Source organism: Augochlora pura, chromosome 8, assembly GCF_028453695.1.
Source record: "Augochlora pura isolate Apur16 chromosome 8, APUR_v2.2.1, whole genome shotgun sequence".
NCBI classification, from domain to species: domain Eukaryota; kingdom Metazoa; phylum Arthropoda; class Insecta; order Hymenoptera; family Halictidae; genus Augochlora; species Augochlora pura.
In genome coordinates this window covers 979,886-1,007,505 of record NC_135779.1, presented here as the reverse complement: position 1 = coordinate 1,007,505, position 27,620 = coordinate 979,886, and the positions used below count along the sequence as shown (strand labels likewise).

At 49.3% G+C, this 27,620-nt stretch overlaps 2 protein-coding genes across 7 annotated transcripts in view; both read right to left on the bottom strand.

Annotated features, from left to right (window-relative positions):
* The window catches only part of Sarm (sterile alpha and armadillo motif), a 110,619-nt gene that overhangs the window by 52,921 nt on the left and 30,078 nt on the right, over positions 1-27,620 (bottom strand). The window contains exon 1 of one of the 6 annotated variants that reach the window (XM_078188571.1): positions 1,989-2,549. The exons of 4 other annotated variants lie outside the window; for them this stretch is intronic. In XM_078188571.1, the coding sequence (XP_078044697.1) occupies positions 1,989-2,069 (81 nt within the window). In that variant the 5' untranslated portion in view covers positions 2,070-2,549. Of the gene's footprint in view, positions 1-1,988; positions 2,550-27,620 lie in introns of those variants that run through there. One more of the 6 variants, XM_078188574.1, reaches the window with a different exon arrangement.
* LOC144474127 (uncharacterized) lies at positions 10,326-13,582 on the bottom strand. The gene is made up of 6 exons (XM_078188687.1): positions 13,549-13,582; positions 12,977-13,409; positions 12,243-12,553; positions 11,335-11,636; positions 11,026-11,271; positions 10,326-10,625 (listed from the first exon to the last, which is right to left on the bottom strand). Exons 1-6 carry the CDS (start codon positions 13,580-13,582, stop codon positions 10,326-10,328), a joined length of 1,626 nt encoding a protein of 541 aa, XP_078044813.1.

Genomic DNA, 27,620 nt, shown 5'->3' with positions numbered 1-27,620 from the left:
ATTGTGAAATGCATTTGATCCGCATTGCATTTGCAGTGCGCTTTTCATAGAAACCAGACGAATTCGTCTAACAAAAACAATCGCGTGAGGTCGTTAAAAAGCAGTCGGAAAATGAAAAGCTATTCGCATGCGACGGATCATGCTCGCGTCGTCGCTTCGCTTTCCATTTTCCAGGAATCGGCGAACAGATAGAGGTGGAAGGAACGGTGGCCGCGGATTGCATAAGCGAGCGCACTCGTCGCTCTTGTTCGATTCCGCGCGCGGATACGTGCGGCGACTAAGCGCGCTCACGCGCGTGGAAACGCAGGAGGGTGAATAAATTTCGATGGAAACCGGCCCGGAGAAAGCACGCTCTTGCTAGAAAGAGAGAGAGAGAGAGTGAGAGAGAGAGAGAGAGAGAGAGACGAACCGTTAATCCGCTCGTCGCTCGAGCCGAGAGGATCAGGGACGAGCCGTGTTATCGGCGCGGATCGGGAAAATACCGTAGAAGCCGGTCGACCACGCTCGATCGCCATTTCTGGAGTAGCCGGGATAGGCGCTGCGAGATCCTACCCAGCCAATCTGTCTTGCCGCGGATGAATGCAATCGTGGAAACGCATCGCTTTCTGCGCCTCGACTCGGTGCATCGGGCACAGGGTCGCGTCGTCGACAGCGTTGCTTCGGTTCTTCGAAAGTGCTTTCGGCTGCGGTGTATTTATTCGAGATAACAATACTTTCAACGAGTATTCCAATTAATAATATTCGGAATATTAATGCTTTGCTAAACGACGACTTCAACTTTAACCCGTTAACGTCCTTAAATGAAGCATCGACTAATTTTTATTCGCTGATAGAAATGTAACGGATCGATGCTTTTTCTTCTTTATTTCCTGGATTTCGATTTATTTGTCCGAATTAAATTGCCTACGTTTACATAAACTTAAGTAAACTTGTTTGATTCGAATGTGTTCCTTCTATTTCTCCCATGAAACGCAGCTGGAATTCGATCGCAAGTGCATCGGACGAGAAGCGCGCGCGGAGACCGTTCACTTTTGCTTTTCATTGCTAATACAGTTTCTACGGTAATGCCGAGTGGTGCCTTTTTATCTGATCGATTACTCGACAGGTATGCGTGTGCACACGGCTTTCTAAAAATGCTTAGAATCCGACGGAGGTATGCTCGTCGAGCCTACCTGCCGCGACAGATACTATTTTCGTTCGGAACGCATATCTTTACGACACGACGACGACGATATTAGCTTGGTGCATATGAAATATCGGAATTTTTAAGCGAGTATAGAAAACTGCATATTTTTTTTCAAAAGCTATCGATTCAATCAAAATGTTCCCCCATTTGTTTCAATACACTTTTCCCAAGCAGATATCAATAAAAACATCCAAAAACTGGATATCAATAAAACCGAATTATTTTTCACATCCAATTTTATATTCATAATTAAAATAAAACTTAAAAAATAGATATTAATAGAGATATTCTTACATTGCCAAAATGTCCCGATTTCTATGAAAATTTAAGGAAAAATAGCCCGATACGAATGTGTTAATGAACACTGACATCGATATATCATCGTTATTACCAGAGACAGAAAATCGAATAATGGCAAACGCATTGTCGTCGTCGTAATTATTGTCCGTGCAATTCGTTACGAAATAACGCGTGTCGAGGAACGACTCGATCGACAGCGTTGCAATCAACCAGTAGAGAGAGAGAGAGAGAGAGAGAAGACATCATTTTCTTTTTCACGAGTCTAATGAAAATCTCGTTGAAATTGATTTATAAATTTAAAATGAAATATAAATTGATATATTGAAGATATCTCTTCAATATCTCAGAAAAATATTTAACAGATCGGAGAATTCGCTTCGAAAATTACTGAAATTGAAATTGAAATGTATATCGTTGATAATATATTGCTCTCTAAGATTTGCAAATAAAAATATCGATCGATATTTCGACGAAACGTTTGGAATACGACTGGACGATTTACCTTGGTGTGCAGTCCCGAGAAGAAGGTGCGTCGCGGCGCAGAGTACGACGACATGTTGATCTTGTTGACGACCATTGTCATGGCAGCGGGAAGCGTGTTCCCAGGTACGATCGGCCCAAGAATCGAGAACCAGCTGTGTGTGGTGGTGGTGGTGTTCGGTCGGCACGCGACCCTTCGCTCCGTGCCAGGATCCGACGATCTATCCACTCATCCGAGCAATGCGTACGATCTGTCTCGTAAACCGCGCGCACGATTCCTCGATCCACTCTAGCCTTCACATATTTCAACCCTCGATGCCTCGAGAGAACCAATTTCCTACCGCGACTCAACTTACATCCTCCGAATACTCGTCGCGAGGATAAGTAATCGACACGGATTTCGAGATCCAGAAATCGAAGAACCGTATATATATATATCAACACACTGGACGCGCACTGAGCTTCGACTCGCAGTCGGAACGAAACGGAAAAGAAGAATATATCGATCCGGGACGAGAAAACGATTCGAATGATCCGCCGGCGAAGGCACGCGCAACACTGACGGCGGCCGGTCGCGCGCCTCCTTTTATAGACGCCCCTACTCCTGCGAACGGCAGCCAATCAGCGGCGGGACCAGTCGCGATCCCGGCTCGGCGCGCAGATACGAACGGTCCCGATTTCCGGCGCGGCAGTGTCGCCGTGACCTTCGAACTCGGAGGGCTGTGTCTAGCTAGATCCGAGCCGAGACCGCGAGAAGGGATAGGATCGCGATCATTGGATCGGGCTCGATCGAAACCGGACCGGGGGTCTGGGGAAGGGGGCGGGGAGGCTGGCTACTCGCGAATCAAGAGATCGATCGGCCAATGGGTCGACCGCGATCCAACCCCGCCGACGATCGAGATCGAAATTGAAAAAATTCCAATTCGAAATCTCGGGTTATGATAGGCATCTCTTGCCTAGCGATTAGACGCCGCAGTTGCTGCATCGGTGCATCGGATGCAACGCACTTTGCGTGGAATCCTTGTCGTTGCACGTAGTTACAGAAAGGAGCTTCTCGAAGGTTTCAAGAAAAGTATAGATTACTAGATAGTATATTGATCGAAGTAGTTAGAAAAATCTGCACAAAATTTGTGCAACAATGTATTTTTGTTCATTGCACCATTTAGTTTATGTACTGTGTTATAGTTGCAACTAACAAGGTACTTTCCTGGCAACTGATGCTAGGATGTTGCCAACCAGTTTGTTGGTCAACTTTCAAAAATCGTGGAAGGATCGATAAATTTTTTTCTAAATCGGGACTAAAACTACGTGATTGCATATAGTTATAGCTTTAAAACGAGCTTAGGTTCATCCCTGTACAATTTTTTTTGACCGAGTTATGACCAATTCTTTGACTTGATACCTCTCGGACCCGGTTCAGAAGTAGACTGAAAACCCATCGAAAATTCGAATGGACGTCATTTTGTACAGGATGGTCGTAGAGGGATGGTTCAAAGCCCATTTTCAAGTGGTAAGCCTCCTCTTTATGACTATCTATGTGGCATTAGTCTACCGTGACCAGAGATTTCTCAGTCATTGATTTTACAAGACTGTGAACTCTACTTTTCAGAAAGGTCAACTTTAAAAAATCGTGGGAGAATCGATAAATTTTTTTCTAAATCGGGACTAAAGCTACGTGATAGCATATAGTTATAGCTTTAAAACGAGCCAAGGTTCATCCCTGTACGATTTTTTTTAACCAAGTTATGGCCATTTCTTTGACTCGATACCTCCCCGACCCGGACCAGAAGTGGGCTAAAATCCCTTCAAAAATTCAAATGGCCGCCATTTTGTGTAGAATGATCGTACAGAGATGGGTCGAAGCCCATTTTCAAGTGGAAAGCCTCCTCTTTATGGCTGTCTTCGTGGAATTATTCTGCCGTGACCATAGATTTTGCAATCTTTGAAAACTCGAGTGGCTGCTGGGAAGATTTCATAATTGTCGTTTTCGACTAGAATCGTGTACCGTTTTCAACTAGAATTGTATACACTTAGTGCTAAAGACCGAACAGTAACATTATCTGAGAATAATACTTGGCAGAAGTGCTCGATTTCTAGAGATACAACTTTTGAATCGGCCGTGACCAAGAATAAGAATATATTCTCTATACGCGATCGTCGACGTCGGCGATTCAACATTAGTTAAATCTCGTTGCGCGTCAACGTTTTCTTGCCGACGGACAGTCTTTCATCGCGTCGCATACTCCATTCATAAATCGCGGAATAATACAGGCTAAAGCGGGCACGTGATTGCATAAATCTAGATAAAGCGTAAACCAAATGTTGATACCGAAAACGCCGCGAATTTATGCTTCCGCGCGTCTCGCAACGTGCCAAAAAGCGAGGCGGCGCGAGGCCGGGGGAGAGAGAGAGGTGTTAAGAATCAAATATTGAAGCGTTTTAGAACGCCGTTTTAGACGAATTAGCACGTCTTGCGGCGCGGAGAGGATCGGGATTCCCCTGGAAAAAAGGAACGAGGTGTCCTGGAAACGCAGCCGAAGCGTAGAAAGGCCGAGCATTAAAAGCATCGCGTGAGAGTATTTTGAAAATTAATGTCGATCGCCGAGGTATACGCTTGCGTATTTAACCCTTTCCACTATAATATCGTGTCAGATTCGTGATAAAGATCCACGAAATTTCCATTGAATATGAATATTATTAATGTTTTTTAAATCGAAATCAAACTGGATTTTTCTATTATCTAAATTTAAAAACAGAAGTAAATAAGGACAATACAAGAAAGAAAAATTATCTGGTCCAACTAAGGAAAATATTAAGAACAAATTAATTCTAATCAACGGAACGTAAAAGGAGTCCTAACGCAAAGGGTTAATTTGTTCTCTCGAACCAATCAGGAAAGATATATATATCGACGATTCTGCCGGAAGTAGGACGTCGCAAAAACGCTGGTTGTTCAAAAGCTCGGGGCGGTCACCGATTACAAAAATTTATACGAGAACGTTCGCGGCAAAAAAGCTGTTTCGCCTATGAATATTCGCATCTCGTTACATCGAATCGCGTAATGGAAACACGGTTGCGACGCGGACCCGTCACCGAGCCAACACAGCGATTCGTTCCGTCGGTTCTCCGCAGCGATCGGCTCAAGCTCGCAAGCCTATAATTTCCCGTGACAACTGGTCGACGCTAATGCAGAACCCCGGCCAATGGGGAAACTCCGTGACGGCGGATCGGCTTCCTGAATTTCGACGCGCCGGGCGCGTCTTTCCGATCCGCCTTCTTGTCAACGACATGCAAATCCGTGCACGCGCGGATGGAATTAAAAATCGATCTGTCACCGGCGGCGTTTCCACTTATTGAATGCAACGGAGAACATTGTATCGCATATTTTGTGCAGTAAGATTTGTTTACTGTTCGTTAATTTCTGGGATTTATTTTCAATTCATCGAACATCGATTTTCGGGTTTCATCGAGCATCGATTGTTGAGTTTTATCGAGATTTATGTGACTCCCGTGAGATGTTGGTTTTACAATAATGACGATGTTATAATACACTAATAATAACGACGTAACGATGTCATGGTAAATATAGACACCGTTGCGCAATTCGTAATTCAAGGAGGAGTTTTACGATAAATCAAGATTATTCGACAGATCGTTCATAAATAAGGATAAATAATCTTCGTCCGCTCTTCTCTACAGTCAGAGTAACTCTGCTCTCGTTAACTTCCTCGGTTATTATTAATGCCGACAGATGCCAACAAATATTTTAAATTTTGCTCCCTATATCTAGGAGAGTTTGACGTTTCACGAGATCGATTGTATATATCTCGATGCGGCGTCGTTGAGAAGTTGCGAGGATTCCGAGAACGAAAACTGACGACCTCTTAAAATATCAATTGTTGAAGTGTCGTGCTGGCAATCGAGTATCGGTGTCGCTGGTCCACAGATTTCAACACCGATAGCTCGATTAGAGAGTACCGGCCCTTCTGACAAAAGAGTGGAGGACTTTCAGCTTTCGTCGAACACCGCCGCGTCACGGGCCTCGGGAAAACCCGCGTTCCAAGTAAAGCGGCCAAGCCAGCTGTCCAAATTTATGGAGCTCGCGGCGAACCGAATCACAGACGATCGACGACGAACTGCCTTCCCCTCGAATTTCTCCCCCCGATTCGAAATTCCGGCGAAAAAAGAGCCGAGCGGAAACGATTCTCGAAAGCCTGCGGACCTCGACTGTTGCGATTTACGCGATGTTTCGAGGATCCGACGAGGCGAATCGAGTGGAATCGAATTGAGTCGAGTCAAGTCAAGTCGAATCAAGTCAAGCCAAGTCGAATCGAGTCAAGTCAAGTCAACCTGAGTCGAGCCAAGTCAAGTTGAGTCGAGCCAAGTCAAATCAAGTCGAGTCAAGTCAAGTCAAGTCAAGCCGAGCCAAGTGAAGTCGAATCGGGGCAAGTCAAGTCAAGTCAGGCCAAGCCACGTCAAGTAAAGTCGAGTCAAATCGAGCCGAGTCGAGCCGACGCGACGAAACGATAAATTCGCAGGGGAATTGTTCCGGGCCGGGCCGGCGGAGCTCTTTTTAAATCCGGCGCCGAGCCGCGGGGTTAAATCAGAGGCGGCGGGCGTCGGTGACAGCGTTCGGCCGCGTCCCGACGCCACGCGACGCGACGCCATTAATTTCTCGCGGAGGACGCGGGCCGTCGCGCGCGCGAGCTCCTATTTGCGACTACGCGAAAAGAAAACGACCGCGCAGGCCACGCGGAAAAGAAACGAGGGTAGAAGCGCGCGAACGGCGACAACGAGTCGCGGGTAAATTTATCTGCTGTGCCGAGCCGCTTTCTTACGCGCCGGCCAGTTCCCTCCGTCGAGCCTCTGAACCCGTGACTCGACCCACCAAATATATTCTCGTAATCGTTCAATTACGTTTCGCTAAAGGATCGGCGAGGGAGCGTGGCGGTTCGTGCTCGCAACTGGCATCCATCCACCTCGATGGCGTCTCTGCTATGATTCATCGCCTTCTACGATCGCTAATTAATTTTTATGATAATTTATTACTAGCCGAGGTTTATCGATCTTTGTGCAGATTTAGAAGTGTCCTAGTCGATTGCGTGATATTTATCTTGATGATCGATTTTAGTTGCACATTGAATCTCGATATTTTCGGAAACTCAACTAACTCGCTTATGCGAGCGCGTAAATCCGTTTAGCGTAAACAGAATCGCCGGTGAAACGAGGCAAGGAACGAGCTCCCTCAGTATCCAAGATCGACGATCGACGGCGGAACCGATCCAGCGCCCGGAGCGGTCGTCGATCGCGATTGCTCATTCCCGCCCACGGGTCTCGCGTAATTTTCGCGCGTCCGCGAAAATTGGTCTCGTGTGATCGGGTTGCGTGGACGGAAATCGCGGCGGAATCGCATGCGGACAAAGAGAGAGAAGAAGACGAAACGATCGTTAATGGCCGGTAAACGCGCGCGGCGACGGACGTGAATTGCCTGTAACTGTAATTTGCGCCTTTTTTTCCATACCTCCTTTATTTCGCCTGACCCCTCCCCTTCGACCTCCTCCTCCTCCTCCTCCTCCTCCTCCTCGCCCCTCCTCGGCCGACGCGTTCCGACTGTTTACTTATGTAACGCTTGTGCAATAATTACCGACGTTTAAGCAATTGACCGCCTCCGGCGCTACCGGAATAAAAACAGAGAGACGGAGACACGGAGGGAGAGAGAGGAGAGGAGAGAAACGCTTCAGCCTATTGACCGAACACGAGATTCGGCGCCGAGGTGTTCCATCCAGCAATTAATTCTTTTTCTTGTTCTCTTCCAATGACTAGCTGTTCTAGTATCTATCCTTTCATATCGAGACTAAAACTGCGTGACTGCATATAGCAATAGCTTTAAAACGAGCATAGGTTCATCCCCGTACGATTTTTTTTTACCGAGTTATGACCATTTCTTTGACTCGATGCCTCCCCGTCCCGGTCCAGAAGCAGGCTGAAATCCCTCCGAAAATTCAAATAGTCGCCATTTTGTGTAGGATGATCGTACAGAGATGGGTCAAAGCCCACTTTCAAGTGGAAAGCCTCCTCTTTATGGCTATTTTCTTGGCATTAGCCTACCGCGACCATAGATTTCTCGGTAATTAATTTTACAAGACTCTGTACTCCACTTATCACAATGCTCAACTTTGAAAAATCGTGGGAGGATCGATAAATTTTTTTCTAAATCGGGACTAAAACTACGTGATTGCATATAGTTATAGCTTTCAAACGAGCTTAGGTTCATCCCTGTACGATTTTTTTTGACCGAGATATGACCATTTCTTTGACTCGATGCCTCCCCGTCCCGGTCCAGAAGCAGGCTGAAATCCCTCCGAAAATTCAAATAGTCGCCATTTTGTGTAGGATGATCGTACAGAGATGGGTCAAAGCCCATTTTCAAGTGGAAAGCCTCCTCTTTATGGCTATTTCCGTCGCATTAGTCTGCCATGACCATAGATATTGCAATATTTCATTATACAAGACTGTTTTATTACATATATTCTTTTCTTCATATATATTGTGTATACACATTTTCACTTTAATTGTTTTCTTTAATAATCAATAAAACAGTTGTGTTAATAATCAATAAAACACTATAGTGGCGCGTCGTGCCTAAGAGGTTAAACCTCGAGTGGACGTCGTGGCAGTCAAATTATTAATGCTAAACTTATCGACGAAGCTGCATTTATATAAACGGTTCGCTATTTTTATCACAATGTATTCTACTATTTAGAAATTTATTTGATTGTTTCTCGTGAAATGGTATTTACAATTCAAATATTTTCAGGAGGAAAAATTTACAGCCAGTTATTTTGAAGAACCTGGTAGGTTTAAGGTCAAAGTTCAGGTGCTCGTCTCGCAGGTGAGACTTCGATCTTCGAATCGATGATAATTAAAATGGCGAGACAAATCTTTTTAATCTTAGCATAGGCGATTGAATTAATAAAAAGGAACAAGAGGGAAGGTGCCATCGCGTGGACGCGTGGAAAAGACGACGAAGTTCGCGTTTTTAAAATTCTGATGGAAAAAACGAGCCAAGGACGCGAAAACAGAGGCTTCGAGCTTGAAAATAAAGGCAGACGATAGTCGTAGGATTTTTTCGTGCGAAGCTGCATCGGGCTCGCGGCGCGGACAATTCCCGAGAATAAAGATGTCCATAAAGAGCAGCCATTCGCGATGATAATTTCCAGCCTTGTAGAAGCCTAGGATTGATGAGAAAAGGAGAAAAACTCTCTGCGAAGCGTCGCGCAGTTCCAAGAAAACCCCATTAGCCGAGTCTCGCATCTAGAACGGTCCCCGTTGATCTAATATCTCGAAAGGATGTCCTTGATCGATGCGTTAGCCGGCCGACACCTAATTATCCGAAGGATCGGTTGCGAAAGGAGGCGGCCGCCGCTTTTTTACCGGAACCACGGTGATCCGCTAACGAGACCTTGACCAAGAGTCGCGGACCAGGTGATCGCGACGAGTCGCGAAGCGGAAGGCACCCGCGCGTCGATTGCTTCGCGCGCGCTTTGTTTTGAAGCGGGGCTTGGCAGGTCTCGCTCGCTGGCCGGTCGCGTGAAAAAATTGGCAGCTCGGCAGGTACGTAATAGAACCTTTAGTGCGCCGGCTGGAATTCTGCCAGAGTTACGCAAACGCGTTCGCCAGCGGCGGCGAGCGCGCAAGTGTGATCCCGGACTCTGCCAAAACGCGCGAAGAATGGAATCTCGTCGCGCCGCGTCGAAAGCTTAGGCGGAATTATTCGGAATTCCCGATCGATCCTGCGAACGCGCAAGAAGTCGCAGACTAAATAGAAGTGTCGTCGAATACAAAGAACGACTTAGATAACCCTATCGCGGAGCGCCTCGTTAATACTTTCTTTTTATCGGTTTCCTTTCGTTTTATCAGACATCGTTACCACAGTCGCGCAACAGGTAACAGAGATCGTTTCGTTGCTCTTTGGAAGCTTTACCAGGTGCCATAGAAATTAACGAAGCACTGCAGCACTTTGTAACTATAATGGCATTGGTATGTTCCTTGATTTTAACCCTTTCGGTACGAGCAGTGTGTCCGCCGTGACGCTATCGCTGTACCAGGCGCTACGCCGAAAATTTGCTCATGGTCAGTCCTCCTTTATACTATATTGACTCTGTTTTTGCTCAGGTATCTACCTCGATGCACCATTGTATCGTGCTGGTTTTCAGTGGCACGTTTAACAAAGCCTTACAGTGAACGTAAAACATTCGGAGAACGTTCTTTGGAAGGTTTATCGAACTTTATCTCGGAGGAGAGTACTTGCCAGGGTCTAGAAATGCAGCTTCACGATAGCAGCACTAGGACAGTGCTTTCACAGGAAACTGTAGCTTATATTGATCTCCTCGGGGTCCTCTTCGACGTCCTCTTCCTCTTCCTCCTCCTCCTCTTCCTCGTGCTCGTAATCTTGGTCCTCCTCCTCCTGGATGGCCGCGAACGTGTCTGGCGGCACGTCCTCGACTCCCTCGGGGAAGTATTCGTCTATCATCGCCTGCGCCTCTTCGTCCACCTCGGTGACGAAGTACGGCTCGATGCTGGCGAACGACAGGAACACGTCGTCCGAGAACCTCTGAATGATCACTACGAACACCTCGCCACCGGTTTTGAATCGAACCTGTGTATCGACGGATGAAAATCGCCGGTGCAATAAGGGACGGTGCACTCGAATTAGGGAACTTTGGATTCGGGCCGGAAAATCGAATTTTGAAATGGTGAATAAATTATAAATAGGTGATATAGAAATTGGCCAATAAATCTTTGCTGAAATGGTAGTCAAATATGGCTATATTACATAGCGAGATATATTCGAAATTTCCATATATTACAACAGTAAATTCTCTTCGATTGTTAAAGGGACAAATGCAGAGAATTTGCCGTGCTGAAGAAAAATTAATTCATCAATTTCTCTCTTATATGAGAATATCTATACTCTATTCACTGTATCAGAAGTCGATTTTCTCCAGCCCTAATTTCGAAAAATCTCGGATCAAAGAGGGCGAAACGAGTCGCGGAACCTTGTTCTGAAAGTCGTCGGGGTTCGAAGCGATCCGCCTGGCGTACGGCGGCTTGTCAAACTCGTACGCCCCGAAGTATTTGATGGCGTCGGGGAACTGAGTGCAGGTGTCGTAGATGACGTCGAATTTGTCGGCGTCGAACTTGAAGGCGCAGTACGGAACCGGCGGCAACGGTTCCTCGTACGGATGCACCCGTTCCATGTAATTGCCGAAGAGGGTCATGAACGCGTTCACTTTGCTCCTGGCCTATATAGATCGCGGTCGTGGTTCGATTATGTTAGAGCGACACTGTTCCAGGATGATCGATACCTGAGGAGGTATCCAGACAGCAGGATACTCGCGCGGAAAGTCCTCCGGATCTTCGGGATCGGGCTCGTGGACGTAGAAGTGTCTCTTCATGTACGATTCGGTGTTGTTCAGATCCACGGACTCGTGGACCAGAGGCTTGCTGCTGTTCAGCAGGTGGAACAGGTAATTCTCGACGTCATCGATCTCGCGGGTGGGACACTGGGCTCCTCTGTCAGGGCAGTCGTACGGATACGGGACTGGCCAGTCGGGGTGGGGTCGTCTGCCCTTCAGGCGAAGGGCTAAGGTCTTGTCGTCGGTGAATCCTGAGAACGAGAGTTTGTTTGACGTACTCGCGGGGCTGTGCCAATTAACGAGGCGCTTTCGCCCTTTAGGCGAATTGACTATCAATTTACCTTGCCTCAAAGTAGACATTTCTAGCTTTCCTTTAAGCTAAATCTTATTGAAATAGCTCTACGAGAAAGTATTTTAAAATCCATCAAAATTCATCTGAACTGTCCGCTTTGGACATCGTACAAACGTTCGCGAACGGACTCGTTACACAACCCAACATATTTATCGGACACCGCAACAACAAAATTGTACAGAGATTCATCTCTCTCTAGAATTTGGTCCATTCGCAAACGATCACCGGAGCTCCGCTGTACTTTGGGAACAGCCCCACCAATAATGTTCTCATCGCCGCTTAACGACCACTGACTACAGATCGCAGGAATGTAACCCAGAGCGCTGCACGGTGTGCAACACGAATTACGAGTGCCACTCGATGAACGCATCGTCGCACCTGGCAGCTCCAGATTCCGCTTAACCCGGCCGTATCCGCATAGATCACGCATAATCGCGGGTATCGAAGACAATCGATGATCGAGGAAGCATTGGAAGAGAAAGTCGTAGGAGATTCCAGGACGCACCTGCGATCAGCTCTTGCGTCATCTCGACGTTGCTCTCGACCAGCATCTTCTCGAGGATCTCCTCGGTGAAGAGCAGCCGCTGCTCCTCCTGGATGTCGAAGTTCTGCTTGAAGAGGGCGGTGGTCAGGTCGCTGTACGGAGGGCTGCCGTACTTGTCCCTGTAACGACCCTCCTCGTCCCTGAACACCCACGGGTAGAACACCAGTGTGGTCTCCTCGCACAGCTCGAACATCATCTGCGCCAAAAATGCTTCGTACTTCTCTTTCTTCTCGGCCTCCTCTTTGGCACGCCGACGATCCTCTTTCGCTTTCCTGGTTTCGGTTGAATTTTCTAAATTAATCGACTGTTTCCATCCCTTTTTGGGGGTCACTGTTTATTAGGGAATCTAGTTGAAAACGTAGAAAACGAACGGCGCGTCGCTGCTCTCCGATCAGCTGTTTCTATATAAAGATTCGAGGAGCGCCGCTTCATCGCGTATAAAATAAGGACAGCGATGTGGCTTTGATTTCGCGATTCGCAGAGCCGGTTGCGCGTGAAACCAAGTTTGCGAACGTGTCTACGGGCGCGTAAACGGCACGTACACGCGACACGTGAGTCCCGTCTCGAAATCGTTTCGTGAACTTCGCCGACGAGACTCACGTGTTCGCCGCGGATAGCGTCGACTTCGATGCAGGCAATTTTTATTCTGCGCAACGATCTGAAATTTAATTATTCGTTGAATTATTTTAGAGAACCTAATCGCCTCCTCCTTCTGCCATAGAACCTCCTCCATCGGCGTCCTGTCCCTGACGTTCAATCTCATTTCCGGCGGCTCGCCGGCCTGCACCCTTTTAATCTCGTGAACGATCAGCTTCCTCAAATTCGGACAGTTCGCGCCGAACATCAGGTTCACCATTTTCCCGTCTTGGATGAACATCCAAACCGGCTCGCTCTTCTCGTGGTACCTCTCCAAATCCTCGATGTTGTCGTTCTTGACGATCGCGTAGTTGATCGAGTCCAAGCCGAGCTCCAGCTTGATCTTCTTCAGGGTGCTTACCATCGCTATGCACGGACCGCACCATTCCGAATAGATGTCCGCGAGGATCAGGCCCTTGCGTTCCAACAGGTTCGCCCATTCTTCCTCGGACTCGATCTCGGCCTGGAGGGCGGTGTGCTCTTTTCTGCCCGCTCGAGCCAGCTTGGATTTTTAACCTTTCGCGATCCTTCGATACGAAATTGTCTGGTTAATCGGCGCGAAGTTAGCTTCATTATAAACCGCGTGCGAATATCGCTTTTATTTAGTTAGTCGAGCCTGTTAATTTATTACTTTTAGTCCATGCATTTTCGTCGGACTTGGCCATCTTCAGTGTGACTAATATGGCCGCATATTTGAAGAGTTGCGGTGGTGAGAGTGCACCGAACTTAAAAACTAAATAGGTTATCTTAAAGTAGAAGTTTCGAGCTTCAATTTCAAAAAAAAGTCATTGTCCTACGACGATTTTTCGCGGAGTTATTGTTAATCAAAATCACTCAATTTCCACCCAAATTTCGCCCATTTTATAATTTCGTTAAACAGCTTACGAACAAAACCGACCAACCAGTTCGCGCATTTTCACCTGGACAGCGCGGCTCGGCAAATGTTTACACAGCGCCACCCTAGTATATAGATGTCTACTTTTCGTGTTCGGTCGTTCGCCTCCGATATATCTAATCCGCGACAGTCGACGAGGAAAGAAAACCGCTTAGTCGTAGGAATCAGAGCCGAGCGGAATTCGCGCGAGGAGAAACCGATTGTTTGACGGGTTCGTCGTCGAGTTCATCGGTCGGCCCGCTGATCGAAACGAAATCGGAGACCACGCACGTACGGCGTGTTACGACATCGCCGTACAAGGAATTTCTGGATTCTCGGGTGAATATGGAGCACCGCGACGAACTGAGACGCGGAATTGTTTTGCAAGTTTTGCGAGCTAATGTTTTGCAATTCTACGGATATCGGTGACATCGGTTTCGCGAGCGTGGGAGTGATGACACAGGTTTCCCAGGGGAAAACTTGGTGAAACGCGGATAACTGGCAAGACGTTCGATATTGGGGCAGTCCTCCGAGGCGAAACAATTTTTTCACGTCATCTTGGTATCGATAACTTGCCAGACTCTAGATCTATCTAAGCATTTATTAAATTGTGTATAATAAAATGTTGGACGCAAATCGTAGGAGAATCCAATGGAAAAGGAGGGAATCGCGTGCAAAACAGAGCCCCGTGAAAACGTCGTAATTTCGCCAGCTGAATAAATGGAAAAAGTATTCTGATACCCTTGAGAGATTGCTTTGCAAGCCTTCTATGAAAAGATTTACCGCTCGGCCTGTTCGTCGAAGTATATACAAAGCATGCTCGCCATTTTCCGCAGATTGTGCTGCGCGTGGCAGAAGAAGACGTGGAGAGAGAGAGAGAGAGAGAGAGGTCGCGGAGGATTAATTGCAAGGGACCCGGCGGCGAGACATCTGGACGCACATATACACGTCCTTCGCGCACACTTGTAAATTATTCTACGGGGGCGTGTACGAGAGCGCGTCCTTCGCGGTGTCAAAGGGCGAAATAGAGAAAATTCGAGTGTGAGAACGAGAGAGGCCGCCGGTCGTCCGGCGATCTTCCCGCCGACTAATTATCGCGGCTAGACGCGAATTAGGGCCGTAAGGCTAAACGGGAGGAGGTTCGTCGTCGCGACGACAAGCGGGAATCGTCGCGGCCGCGTTATCGTCGGCCCCGATCTCCCTTGCTCGCGGAGACCCTCCTCACGTCCGCAGGATGCGAGAAACGCGCGGCCTCTCCTTTCGCGCCGGCGGAGATATATCTCGCGCCATTAAGCCACCGTCACCGTCGCCGTCGTCGTTTGCATCCGTCGTCGTCGCTGGAAATACGCCGCACCGCGAGCAACGTCCAAAGCCGGCGCCGCGGCAGGACACGTCGCGATTCAGTCTGCGGCCGCGAGGAAAAACGTCGTCGGTTGCAACAAATTTCAGTTTACGCGTTCATTGAACTGTAGCGTAGAGGATTCACCCATCCAGTGGAGAAATCAGCGAAAAGACAAATTACACAGATTGGAGAAAATTATGAGATTTCAAATGCTGGTACTGATAAAGAAGCATTAATGATCAGACGTTTAAGTGACATCATCTCGGATGTGAAAACTCGCGACTTTGCGGTTGCACGGCTCATTAAAAAGCGTTGGTGGAAACACGCTTGCGTATTTTTATGCAAGGACACATCTTTGAGGTCTAGGAATTTAACTGCCTGTAAGATATTGGACTTCCCTCATCGAGCCATTGTTTCCGGTAGATCGCCAATCGCGACGATGCTAAAGGAAACACCGCGAACAAAAGATTCCAGGAACGAACGTACACTGTTCTCGATTGTTTAGTAACGATTACACCGTACTCTTTAAGCGAATCTTAAAGGATTAATTCGCTAAACAATAACGCGGTTAAAGCGGCGTTTGTCACGGGAACGCTGCGAGCGCTTAAAGACCAGCAGTGCAATAATAATTACCGCAGCAAACGAAGCGCCGTAATTATCTCATCGCGGAAAGACGCGGCCACGCGCGGCGACCTTAATTAAACTGAAGAAGTTTTCGCGGCGGTGGCGCGACTTAATTCGCCCGCGACCATAAACAGCAATCACCGGCTAGTCAAGATTAGGCTCGACGATCCCGACGATTGAAACCCGCGCCACACCACCGTTATCGGCCACCATAAAATCTCCACCCCATTCTACTCCCTTCCTCCGCCGCTTTCTAGCCGGCGACGCCGACGAAAATAAACGACGGTCTGGAGTCTAGGCGACATCCTAATTATCCCGCGTGCGGATTCGTTAACACTTGATCCGGAACGACCCCGACACCCGCCGCGGCGCGCTCCGACATTTCGTTCGAATGCTTGCGAGACGGAGTTCGCGGATGCCTCGCCCCTCGCGTAATTGGGGACGAATCACTGTCAATCCTCGTTAGCGATTATTAACCAGGTGACTCATTGACTCGTTCGACGCTCTACTCGCGACGGGGTAGTCCTGGAAACGTATGCACGTCGCGTACGCGCCGCGTACTCTCCTTTGACTCGCCGGGGCTAGAATAGTGACAGTGACGAGATCCTTGATCTGCTGTTAAATTGTCATTTTCTAACAAATTCTAGTCGGTTTAGCATTGTCTCTTGGATTGATCTTTTTATAGTATGATAAGTATAGCTCCATGTTTAAATGGTTGCAGCTATGTGGGTTCGTCAAATTTAAAATTGACAAATACGATCATAAAGTAGAAATTTCGAGCTTCAATTTAAAAAATAAGTCATCGAAGTATGACGCGTGCGGCCTCGCATACGGGATAGCATGAAAATTTGAAATCAGTGGACCGAGGCAACGCGAACGTGATAAATTTTGTTAGCTGGAAACGGTTCGTCGCGTCCGTTTCTCGGCGAAGATTAATGACCGGTTTTATCAGAAGCGACGGAGGAGAGTCTCTGTCGGTGTTTCCAGCGGGGTTTCGCGAACGGGGACAGTGCTGACCCGTCGAAAAAAGAATGCCAGCCAGAAGCGGTTGCGTAAGAAAACTTGGGCTTTCACGAGCCGCGATAAGCGTTTCACTCGGCCGGCGCGTCTCCTTTTGTCGTCGAGCCGACGGGCGTCGGGCGTCGGGCAACGCGCGCGTCGGAATTACCTCCGCGGGGAACGCGAGTCTCGCGGCCGTCCTAATGACCGATGCAAATACGCGTCATTAGGTCTCGTTGGGCTCGTTTCGCCACTATTTGTCTTTATAGCTACCCGACTAAGCGTCCTCATCGTCGAGCGGACGCAACGCCGAACATATTTCTTCCCCTGTTCGGACGGTTCTCACCGCGTCTGTCGTGATACGGATAAACTGTCAATTAACCCTTTACACTCAGCCATTTTAAGCATAAATCCAAAATAGTTTCAGCAACTGCAACACTTTCATCTTGCGCGACTTTGTGTCTTTTGTATTAAAAAAAATCCGTAAAATACGAAACTGAAACGCGCTTATTTCCGAAGCAGCTGGACACGTATATAGAGACGGAGGGACAGGATCGTAGATCCGATCGCGATCCCGCGACGGTCGCGGAGCCACTTTGTCGGCCGGCGGCAATTAACGTCAGCCCGGTGGAAGCTCGGCGGATATTAAATCCGTCCGCGGCGGGAAAAATCGGCGCGAATCGGTCTCGCGCGACACACCGCCAGTGTGTGCCGGCCGCGGAGACCTTCGGCGACCGCCCACCGGCGGACGGCTCGCGATCGTAAAAGCTAGCAAAATCGCGGCGTGATTCATTATTAATGTCGTTAAGCCGCGACGGAGGAAGGCGCAGCCGCTAGCCTCCGCATTTATCATCCCGCTGACGAGTCCCTGGGAAACGCGACGCCCGGACAGAAAAATCATCGGGAACCGAGGACTTTCGTCTCGGCTGCTCTCCGATTCCGAAACCATGGTTCGTTTCGACACGGCTCCCGCGTATCCTTTTCCGCTCCGCGCGAAACGCCTCTCGAGTTACGCGAAAGAAGCAAGAATGTTGTTGCGACAAATATTTGCGAAACTATGATTTGCGGATTTGACGCGGTTGAACAGACGATGCGTCGAATGCGAATGAATTGTCAAAGAATTTCATTCGATTTTCCAGAAAATTACAGTTGAGCATATTAGCCAATCCACGGTTCGCGTGTACCGACAAGTTTCCGAAGCGATCCGTCGCTGTTTTCAACCTATTTTCTAAAATGATCGACCAGCGTTGTTAATCTATTTTTACTTGGATCCTACGATGCAAAGCGCGCGCCCGACTTCGAGCCGAAAGCAATGGCATGTAGCGCCTTCGCTCGGCGACGTCGAGCGTGACGAGATATCTTTTGATCTGGCGTGTCGACGAGTCCACCGTGGCAGCGACAACCAAATCCGTCGATCTTCCGTGTGTCGACAAACTTTTAACGCCGCCTGCATAAGAGATCCTCGGATGCGGCGACGACGCCGGGACCAAGAGTTTCCTGGCAAGCGCGTCGCAATGCCGATCGTAAGTGGAACAAGCTCTGTTCCGAGAACTACCAAAGCGGACCTGTTCGTACACACCTGTGAGAATGGCTCGCCGAGGCCGTGGAACCATCGTCGTCGGAATTCTTCCGATCTGGACCGGGAATTGTCGCCGGCAGCCCAGAATATCCAGAACAATTTCAAACGATTCTCTGCGCCCTATCCAAGCTATTTATTTATTTTGTCATTATTTTTACATAACATTGAAACATATCACTGTGTTGTATATAGTAAGAGGTTCGATACAATTTTTTTGTTACAATACGAATTCTAGGAATTCTCGTTGACCAGATACAGGTCACTCTCGTGACCGAGTTCAAGGTTCTGGAGAAGAATGAAAGGGGCACGAAGACAAGGGGCTATTTTCGTTTTCGGAAGGACTTAAACGGTAGTTTATCAAGCCCCTCTTCCGAGCACCTGACACGAATCCATCATCCTTTTGTCCGCAGGCGACCGAACCCCCGCAAGGATTTAACTAACGAATTAATCAGCCGGAGGAGCGGCATTCTGTTCGCCGAGATGCCGTCGCTCGTTATTCTTCTTACGCGACCGGATGAATTACGCCGCGCCGGTTAATTACAGCGACGGAGGTGCCCGTGGCATTGTGCTGGCCAACGAAACGCCTGTCGTAATTACTCCGGCCACGTCCTAAACCCTTCGGTACTTTCGCTATTATATTGTTACATATTAATTGCCCCTTTCTCTCTCCACTTGGAACCCGTTCTCGGGCCCCTGTAAAAATTGGGCCCACGAACGTTGCAACAAGCTCCAGGGAAATTTATTTAATACGCTCCTATAATGTTTATCAAATTATAGCAGGTCATGATCATTATGAAAATCCTTGTCAGACAGTTGCCAAATAGGTTTATCGTCGCTCATCCACGCCGTCGTATCTCAGCGATACAATACGTTTTGGCAAGGATTGTGCATTTCGAAGAATTTACAAGCAGCGACCGCGAAGGACTTATGTCGCAGTTCGGAAGGTCCAAAAATTCTGACGCTTCACCAAAGCCGAAAATGGTTTCAGAAGTACAACACGCATCGGCCGTGCAGACGCCGCGTTGCATACGACGGAATCCCGGCATTCTGCGCCTAAATATAACGCCTCCGAGTGCTACCATTACTCTGCAGCACTTCAGAACACTTCAAAGAAGCTGCACGCGCAACTTCGCCTCTCGTAAACATTGTTGATCCCCGGCAACGTTCGTCCCGGATGAATCGCAGACCGTCGGATCGACGGCAGACGGAGAACCGATCTATTGTCCGGCGATAGCGGGAGCCGATCACGCGTTTGGAAAATCCGATGGAGATCGTCTTCTTTGGGATCGTTTTCACTCAGGATTTCCTCCGAGCGATCGCAATTAACCTGAATCACCTCGAGATTTCGATGATCGCAATCGTCGTCCGGATCGAGGGATCCCGAGGATCTTCTGCGCCGCGACCGGCGTCGAGCCGACTGGTTTCGAGGAATCGCGAACTCCGCCGACCTAATTTTCCTAATCTGTCTTCGTTTTCAGTTTCCAGGAGGTGCCCGGCGTTCCTGGAAATCTCCGTTGACCCTCGAACTCCAGATTTTGTCAGCGCCGAGCTGAATTGGTGTGGCACGGTTTGACGAGTCGAGGCTGACCGAATTAGGACCGCGTAGATTAGTTCGCACGTGCTGTCTAGCGTCGTTCCTCGTATCTGCGCGGTTCTGGACAGGCCCGCGGGACGGTAGAGAGGTCAGACGACGATCGAAAGGTTGCCCGATTGGCTGGAGACTGGCTCCGCCTACTTTCACGGACTACGCCCCGCGGCGAGATCGTGCGGAGATTACACGATAACGATAAAGAAATAGAAGAGCGTATCGTCGATTATAAATACCTCGATTGACATGATTTATTTTCGAGCAAATTAATCTGTGCAGCGAGACGTCGCCTCGCGCTCTCTTAATTTCACCGATTAATACGTTGCAGAACGCTGAAAAAGGACGCGTCTAAGCCGGATGAAGCTGAGATCTATGTTCCATTGTTTGAGGTGAGATCGCGCCGACTGCGAGCACTTTCATGCTCGTTCAGCGACACGAGCCAGTTGATCTTTGGCCCTGGATTATCGTAATCTGAGATGCCGGGCTCCGACCCCCTCCCCTAATTGAATGTAAATGTATCGCAGACGGTAGACAACTTTCCAAGATTGTCGTGGGAAACAAAGTCCGCGGGGGCTGGCTCGCGGCTTTTCGCGAGCGAGGATCGCATTAATAATCGTGGAGCGACGCGTCGCCTCGCCTCGCCTCGCGGCGGGCCGCAGCAGGGCGGAGAGCCTAATCGAAAGCGCGGATGACTCACTGGCCGCGATTATCGTGCGATGCACGCCTGACACGATTCGCTGCACCCGCTCGGAGAAACGAGGAAAGTCCCAGCTTCGTTACGCGGAAGCGGCTGGTTGCGCGCGGCCGTGCCAACGATTCGGCTCCTCAATGGAATCGTTCTCCGTGCTTCCAAGATCGTCGCGATCCTCGGACCTCGATTTTTATTCTCCTCCAGTCTATCCTAACGTCTGAGAGTCCATTCATCGGATAATTAGTGCAGAATTTCGAGCAGGCATGTATAATAAGCGTTTTACATTGGTAGGAGGAGCGTGCGGGAGAGGCGTGGCCGAGTGGCACTCGACCTATAGGAAACCGGAAAAGCGCTCTCTAGCGTGATCAGGTCACATTCTGAATTCTACTGTAGCGGCAATTCTACTAACGAAGCGGTTCTCATATTTAACCCAAATCTCGTGATCTAAGGATCCACGTAGGTTCGAAGAGCGCAACGTCCGCAGTTCTTCTAGAAATTGCCTCGAGTGGGCATGGCTCTGTTGTCACCTTGTCAACTGGACATATATTTTTTCGAAACGATTATCACCTGCGCGTTCTCACCCTTGAACGTTGCTCCAGCTATTATTCTCTGAAGCTCTCTCCGATTCCCACGTCTCCCATTGTCGCTGCTCCGTTCAGCGCCGGCTAATCTCTCGGCCGAGATCGATGCCTTCGATCCTGGCGCCGATCTACGCACTCTGCGGAAGTAATTTGTCTCTCTCTCTCTCTCTCTTTCTCTCTCAGGTGGACGTTCACCGGTTGATATTAATTATCCTCTCGTCCCTGTTCAGCGCCGACAAATCGCAGTCTAAACGCTCGCGCTATCAGCCTGCGAAACCGCATTACAAAGCAATCTCGAAGTTCCTTGGAAGTGCGTCGGGCAATTATCGCGATGTCTTTTCCATCGATCGCAAAGAAATTGTTACGCCTAACGATCGGGTTGCGAAGAAGTAGCGTGTTAACTAGAGTGAACATATTTTTCGATTTCTCTTTGGCGATGTATCCTGGTTGATTGAAATAATTGTTCCGTCGCGCGAATCTCCAGAAGATCAAGCGTGAAAAATTGATTCCGCGCGACGATCCAAGGTCTAATTATGACTAACGACCCGACAACCGGAATTAATGCTTCTGACCTTTAAGACTTGTCTCCCGGTTCGGATAGCGGAGACGGAAAAACGGCGGACCCGCGCATTAGATGAAAATAAATGTTTGTCGGCGCCCACGCGCGCGAGCCGGTCTCACCGCAGGCTATCGATTCTTCTTCGCCTTTCGGCCGGATTCAAGTAGCATTGATAAGCGAGCGAGTCGCGAGCGAGTCGCCAGCCGAGGCGAGGCGAGAGGATGCAAGTGCCCAGTGTGGGCTTCGGTATGCGCCGTGAAATTAGTTGCCTATTTGTCATCCGACCGCCGTATTTCGTGCTCATGAATATTCGATCGCGACGGATCCGACTGCCGATCGAGACCACCTCGATCCTGACACCTTTCCGCATCGAGCGCGACGCGACGCGACGCGACGCGACGCTCTTCCGATCGAATACTTTCGGACTTTATAAATACCGTGTCGCGTGGGTCGCCGCCGAAGTGTCCCCAGGAATTTCGATTCCACCAACTCCCGGCTATTTTCGGTTCCGGGAACATAGACGTTCTTGGAGCGAATGTTCTTCGGATCTGTCTCTGTTAACCCTTTCCGAGGATTTCCGAAATCGTTACATTATTTCCCGGTTTGCTTCTCGAACTTCTGGCATCCCGTCTTCGTGGTATCGATGCCGAGCTGTCGAAGCTGTTGCGTCGTTAGTTATTTTAAACCTTGGCAAAGGGCTCTGCCATTTTCTAGAATACGGTCCATATTTAGATAATTCGGAGATCGATGGAAAGCAATGAAAAAGTTCGGTCGCTTCACCTTAGAGTTTTAGTGCTCGGTTTGGTGTTGAAGCCGTCCCAGCGACCCACTGACAGAAGCCGACCAGTAAGGTGATTTCCGTCTTCGAGCGACGAAGAAGGGTGTTTAAGCGTAATCGTCGGAAACATCAATTCCCGTCGAGGCGTAGGAGACGCATACCAACACCCACCACGTTTCATCGGCGCGTGTGCACGATTGTCGGAGCCTGTTACAAGTTACAACTCGTTACGTCGCCGCTCGGGCCATCAGAATAGAAGGGGATGCCAAGGTGTGCATAAGGTCAGCCCGCCATCTTGCCCTGCATGGCCCTGACACTGCCTCTCCCTCTCTTTCTTCCTCGCCAAAAAGCAAACTGGCTTGGCCAACAACTTCGTGAAAAAGTGGACAATGTTTTCGTATTTTACAGAACTTGATTTATTGGTTATTATAAAACTAGTAACATTACCAGTACCTCGGTCTGTGGTTGTGATTAGCCAGTGACACCGCAGTCACCGGAATTCCAGCGGACATAAAATAATATAGGAATAAGAGCAGGAATAAAAGCGGCCATAAAACTCGGCGTTGGAACAGCTCCAAATCGCTCTCTCCCCGACACTTTTCCATAAAACTGACCGCAGCTCGAAGAAGTTCCGAAGTTTCTTAAACGTTCGCGGAAGATTTTCGCGGAAGAAGGATCGTTCGGCGAAGGAGATCGAGTATGTATTGGGTCACGGCGATCGTCGCGGAGTTCCCACAAGCGAGTGGAGTGGATACTCGTTCGGTTTCTCAGGATGATACTGCGAGGCGTGGCGCCCGCGCAGCTCGGCTAATTTATTAGCATTTCAATGGAAATCCGGCCGAGAGCTCTCCGCGAACGCGAGCCAGTTCGACCCGTCGCGTGAATCAACATTAATAAATTATTTACAGATCGCCGTGAGACGCGCGCGCGCTCGCGCGCCAACACGCACCGTGAAAGAACACTCTGTGCGTCTGGGACACATGAATCATTGTTTACGAAAACTCCACCACCGTTGATCGTCCAACTCCTACGACTTCCAACGGCTGTTCCGTCGGGTTTTCGACTCGTTCCTTGCCTCTCCCGGCTCCGAAATCGTTCGCGTGAAATAGAATTGTTCGCGTTAACGCCCGCCTCGTTCCTTGCCAACGATTATTCGCGCCTCCTTTGTCTAATAATTATTACAGCAGCTTCTGTTGCGTATTCATTTACGACTCCCGATGATTATTTACGGACTCTATTATTTATTTCCGAATTCACGAATCCCATTTATTTCCACGGCCCAAGTAGTACACAGTTATCCAACTATTACGAAAACCAGCAACCCAATAAATCACCGTTCGTTGCGAGAGCTGTCCGACGCGTTAAATAGCGACCATAGAATCATTAAAATTTTCCGCATCATTTGAAAGAGGCGGGAGAGCCAAATAGAATGTCTCGTTTCTTGGAACCCGATGAATTAAAGATACAATAGATGGTAAAGATCCCCGATATTGGCCCGGATAGGTCGAATCTTTTCGGGACAATGGGGACGAAAGATTTGAAGAGGGAATCGTAATTCAACGGGAGACGTTTCGATAGAGGTGGGGCCCCCTTTTCCTCGCGGGAACGCAAGTTTTCCCGAGCGGGGAACCTGGACGGCGAAGGGGCGAGAGCGAAGAAGGAAAGAGCGGCCGACCGGTTGGTGGGCCGCAACGGTACAAGCTTTATATCCAGCATAAACATTCCTGTCGTAAACGTCGGTGTTTCGGCTGACGGAAGCGGCTGATATTTATGCGCGAACGTGTCTTAATTGTTACAAACAAGCGCGAGGAGCCCGAGGAGCGCGCGGCTCGGACTTTTAATGGCCGGCCGGCCGAATCTCGCTGCCGTTGATTATTTTTTCTCTGCCGGAGTGCCCAGCCGTCGAAACCGCGGGGCCTCGGAGCTAATCTGCGAGCGCGTCAGCCAGGTAGCTCGGGCAAACCCATCTTCAAAGTAGCCGTGAGTTTGAAAATTGCCGAATCGTCCATTTTCGGCTCGACTTAAACCGGCCCTCGAAAGCTCGAATAATTTTTTTAACGAGCGAGACCAACGAGGATTCGTAGCACGAAGTCTCTTGAGATAAAATTGAGGACAATGTTCCAAAGGATTGAGGAGACTCTGATAACTATTTCGCATCGGTCTAAAATGATCTGCTTAATAGACCAAGCTCGCGACACGAACTCCGATGACCTCAGGTCATCCATGAACGTTTCACGTTCCCCTTTTGGGAATCGTTGACCCACGATCGCGGCCGGATAAATCACCGGCGATTTACATTTGGCACGTGGAAAATACCGCGGCAATGCAAGCAAACCGCCTTCAAACAGGATCCTCGAAGTCGGATCAAGTATTTTTCCCGGAAGCGCGAGTATATTCCGCCGACAGAGCCTCAGGCTGCGACGTCGACGAGCGGCCGGGCGAAAGGGCCCCGCGACTTATCAAATGTAGCGAAAGGAGGCGCGACGGTAAGTGGCGAAACAAGACATCCGTAAAATAAATCACTGGCAGCTCCGTAAATCTCCCCGGGAATCGGACTATTATTAATAGCCGGCGCGTCTCGTTACTTCGACGACCGTGCGACGGGGGATTATTTATGGTGTAAACGCCATAAAACAGCCGGCGAATAGGAATTCCATTCTGGCGGCGCTCCGAGCCGCGACACCGTTCCACGGATCCCGCGATTTTCGACGGTTCAAGCACACGGTGGCCGGGTTGGGGCTTTTCGACGTGGCCGCGGAGCGACGCGGCCGCGCATCAATTGAGGGAGATCAGAAATTATGGCAACAACGTGACCGACCACTTTCAGCGAGCTTACGCCCGTCGAAATCGAGGCCAGCCATCAATTTCGTGTTCCTAGAACGCGCTCTAATTGCTAGGCAAACAACAACGTGCCGGAGACACCGGGGAACGTGGCCACTGGCTCGTCCGATGGCACGTCTCGAGGCCCACGGAACGGAAAGACGACGTCGTCGGTTCCCTTTCATACGCAAATCAATCGGCTTCTGGTTAATAAATGTATCCTCCGTTTCATTTCATTCGCCTCTCATCGCGAAGCCTGAACGAAGCTTCGTTGGACCAAGCTTTCCAGCTTGCAGGTTTTAAATCTTGAGGATTGCGAATTTCGCGGATATTTTCCGTAATCTCTTGCACTACTTGTACTACGATTTAATTCACACCTGCGTCGACTAACTAGACGACTTTGTTATTAATAACTTCCTATGTCAAACAGAGGATTTGGTAGAATGTTATTGGGCAAAGGGTTTAAAAAGACTCAGCCCTAAACGAGGAATACGCGTACCGGACGGAGGATCAATTCGGGCTGCCGATCCAGTGATTAATGAATCGAGAATTCAAGCACGTATCACTCTCTCGTTGACGGTCATAATTAGGTCGTGGTGGGCGCGTATGAAAGCTCGTGATTGGGGTTAATACCATTAAATCACGTATGTTTACTTCTCTTATTCGACACGTCCTCGCTGATTCACGGTCCGGCAGAGGCGCGCGTACGTTAATTAACGAAACGTCGCGGGTCGTCGTCGCGACGTCTCCCGGCTCGACGTTCATTCGAGGGAAGCGAGAAGGAACCCCCCTGGAAAACCCGGCGCCCACGCGACCCGGTGACAATGACGTTATTATCGGGCCGAAACCTCCGCTAATTAGGCTGCGGTGGGTGGCTGAAAAGCTTGTGATTAAGGCTTACGCCTCCCGTGGCGAATCCGCTCGCGCGGTGGATCTCCCGTGGCACTTTCTTCTTTAGGTTGGTCACGGGTCACCCGGTGCAAGGACACGCGCCCGATCACAAAGCATTGTTGCTGCAACAATGAACGCCCCGGGCCCGATCGTTGCGGTTTTACCGTTGTCGTTGCGCCGCGCCGCGCCGCGCCGGTGCTCCGTACACCTACAACCCACCGCCAGCGTACGTCTGCTCCGACAAGGCCGTAAATAATGTTTCACAATCGCCGGCGGGACGGGAACGGGAACGGGAACGAGCCGGCCAACGGGGGAATATTCTCATCCACGGTGGACGGTGACACACTTTTCCCTGGAATCGAACGCTATTCGGGGAGCATCCTCGGCTCGGCGGCACCACTCGCCGAAAAACACGAGCTGGAAATTAATCCGGACACTTTTCTGCAAATTTTCACTCTCCGCCGATTTCGAGGAGACGCGATTCTTTGTTCGTTAAGCAGCAGAGACTGCTAAGGCCAGCTGGCCATGGAAATTCGCAGAAGACTTCGAGAACAAAGTTCGCGCGAGTCGATTCTGTTTGGAGGCGAAGCTAATAGGAATCTAAGAAGTTCTACGAGTCTCTAGATTGCGAAGGCAATTCACCGACTCGAAGAAGCTCCGAGACGATGAGCAGTGAACTAATTTGATTCTAACGATGCTGATACGGTAAGTCAGAAAGGGATAGTGTTTGTTGAATCCCAAAATCTGGGATTCAGAATCTAGAACCTAAAACCTAGAATGTTGGATCTCCGATTGGTCCAAGTTCTTGTAAAGCATCTCAAAGCGCAGGGCGGAAAATAATCGTTTCGCGGAACACCGGGTCCAGGAAGCGGCAGACTCCAGGTGATGGGTAAATAATCCGGATCCGCTCTATTATTGTTAGCGTGGGGTCAACCCGTGATCCGATCTAAGAATATCGGCGAGACGCGACGCAGCGCGAGACGACGCGGTGCATCGGGTTCGGATAAATCCGCAACGGAGGCTCGATCTTCTGCGTTTCATAGTGGATCGCGTTGCGCAACGCCTCGCGCCGCTTCAAGGTCGACGCGAAGCGCCGCGCCGCGCCGATGTTGTTACGCTTCGCACCAACTGGCTCGTTAGCCAGCCGGAGAACAAAGCCGGATGGCGAAGTTCAGACGAGACCCGTTTCCGGCCTGTCGTCCAGCGGCCTCTTTGTCCCGCGTTCGCGCCGCATAATCGCTCGGCCGCTGCGCAATTCCTAACTAATTCGCGCGAGTATTGTTCACTCCCGTTAACCGATCGAACAAACAAAACGATCCTCGTTGTGGGAAACCGACCGTAGCACCAGCAATTAACCAGCACGCGGGACCTTCGGCC